At 73.8% G+C, this 565-nt stretch overlaps 1 protein-coding gene across 1 annotated transcript in view; it reads right to left on the reverse strand.

Moving 5' to 3' along the window:
* Bcl7a (BCL tumor suppressor 7A) overlaps window positions 1–361 on the reverse strand; it is a 22,964-nt gene extending 22,603 nt beyond the window's left edge. The window contains exon 1 of the mRNA XM_004635894.2: window positions 72–361. Coding sequence (XP_004635951.1) covers window positions 72–163 — 92 coding nt within the window. The 5' untranslated portion in view covers window positions 164–361. The remainder of the gene's footprint in view (window positions 1–71) is intronic.
* Window positions 362–565: the final 204 nt, after the last annotated feature.

Genomic DNA, 565 nt, shown 5'->3' on the forward strand with positions numbered 1-565 from the left:
CGCTGCGCCCCGGCTCGGCTCGGGCTGGGGCTCCGGGGTCCCGGCGCTCGCGGCGGCGCGGGCGCGCTCACCATTTGCGCACTTTCTCGATCGCCGCCATGACCCGCTTGATATCATCTTTGGCGCGGCTCCTGGTCTCGGCTCGAACCGACCTGCCCGACATGGTTCCGGCGCCGAGAGGGGCTGGGGAGCGCGCCCGCCGGGTCCTGCTCGCGCTCCGCGGCGGCCACACTCGCGCCCGCTCGCTCTCTCGACACAGACGCGCACACGCACACGCGCACTCACACACTCACACGCACGCACACACACACACACACATACACATACACAAAAGCCTGTGCGCCGCGCGCCCGGAGCCCAGTGCGCACGCGCCGGGCGCCAGCTGCACCAGGCGGGGGAGCAGCGCCGCCGCGGTCTCGGCTGTGCGGCCTCGCGGCGCCGCCGACTCCCCAACCCCGCCCCCCGGTCTCGGGGAGCCGCACCCCAAGTCCCCAAGCCCGAGGACGCCCCGGATCCCCGGAACCCAGCCATCTCGAGCCCGCGGGGAGGAAGGGGAGGCTTCCCT

This window comes from Octodon degus, unplaced genomic scaffold, assembly GCF_000260255.1.
Source record: "Octodon degus isolate 3935 unplaced genomic scaffold, OctDeg1.0 scaffold00076, whole genome shotgun sequence".
In the NCBI taxonomy this organism is placed as follows: Eukaryota; Metazoa; Chordata; class Mammalia; order Rodentia; family Octodontidae; genus Octodon; species Octodon degus.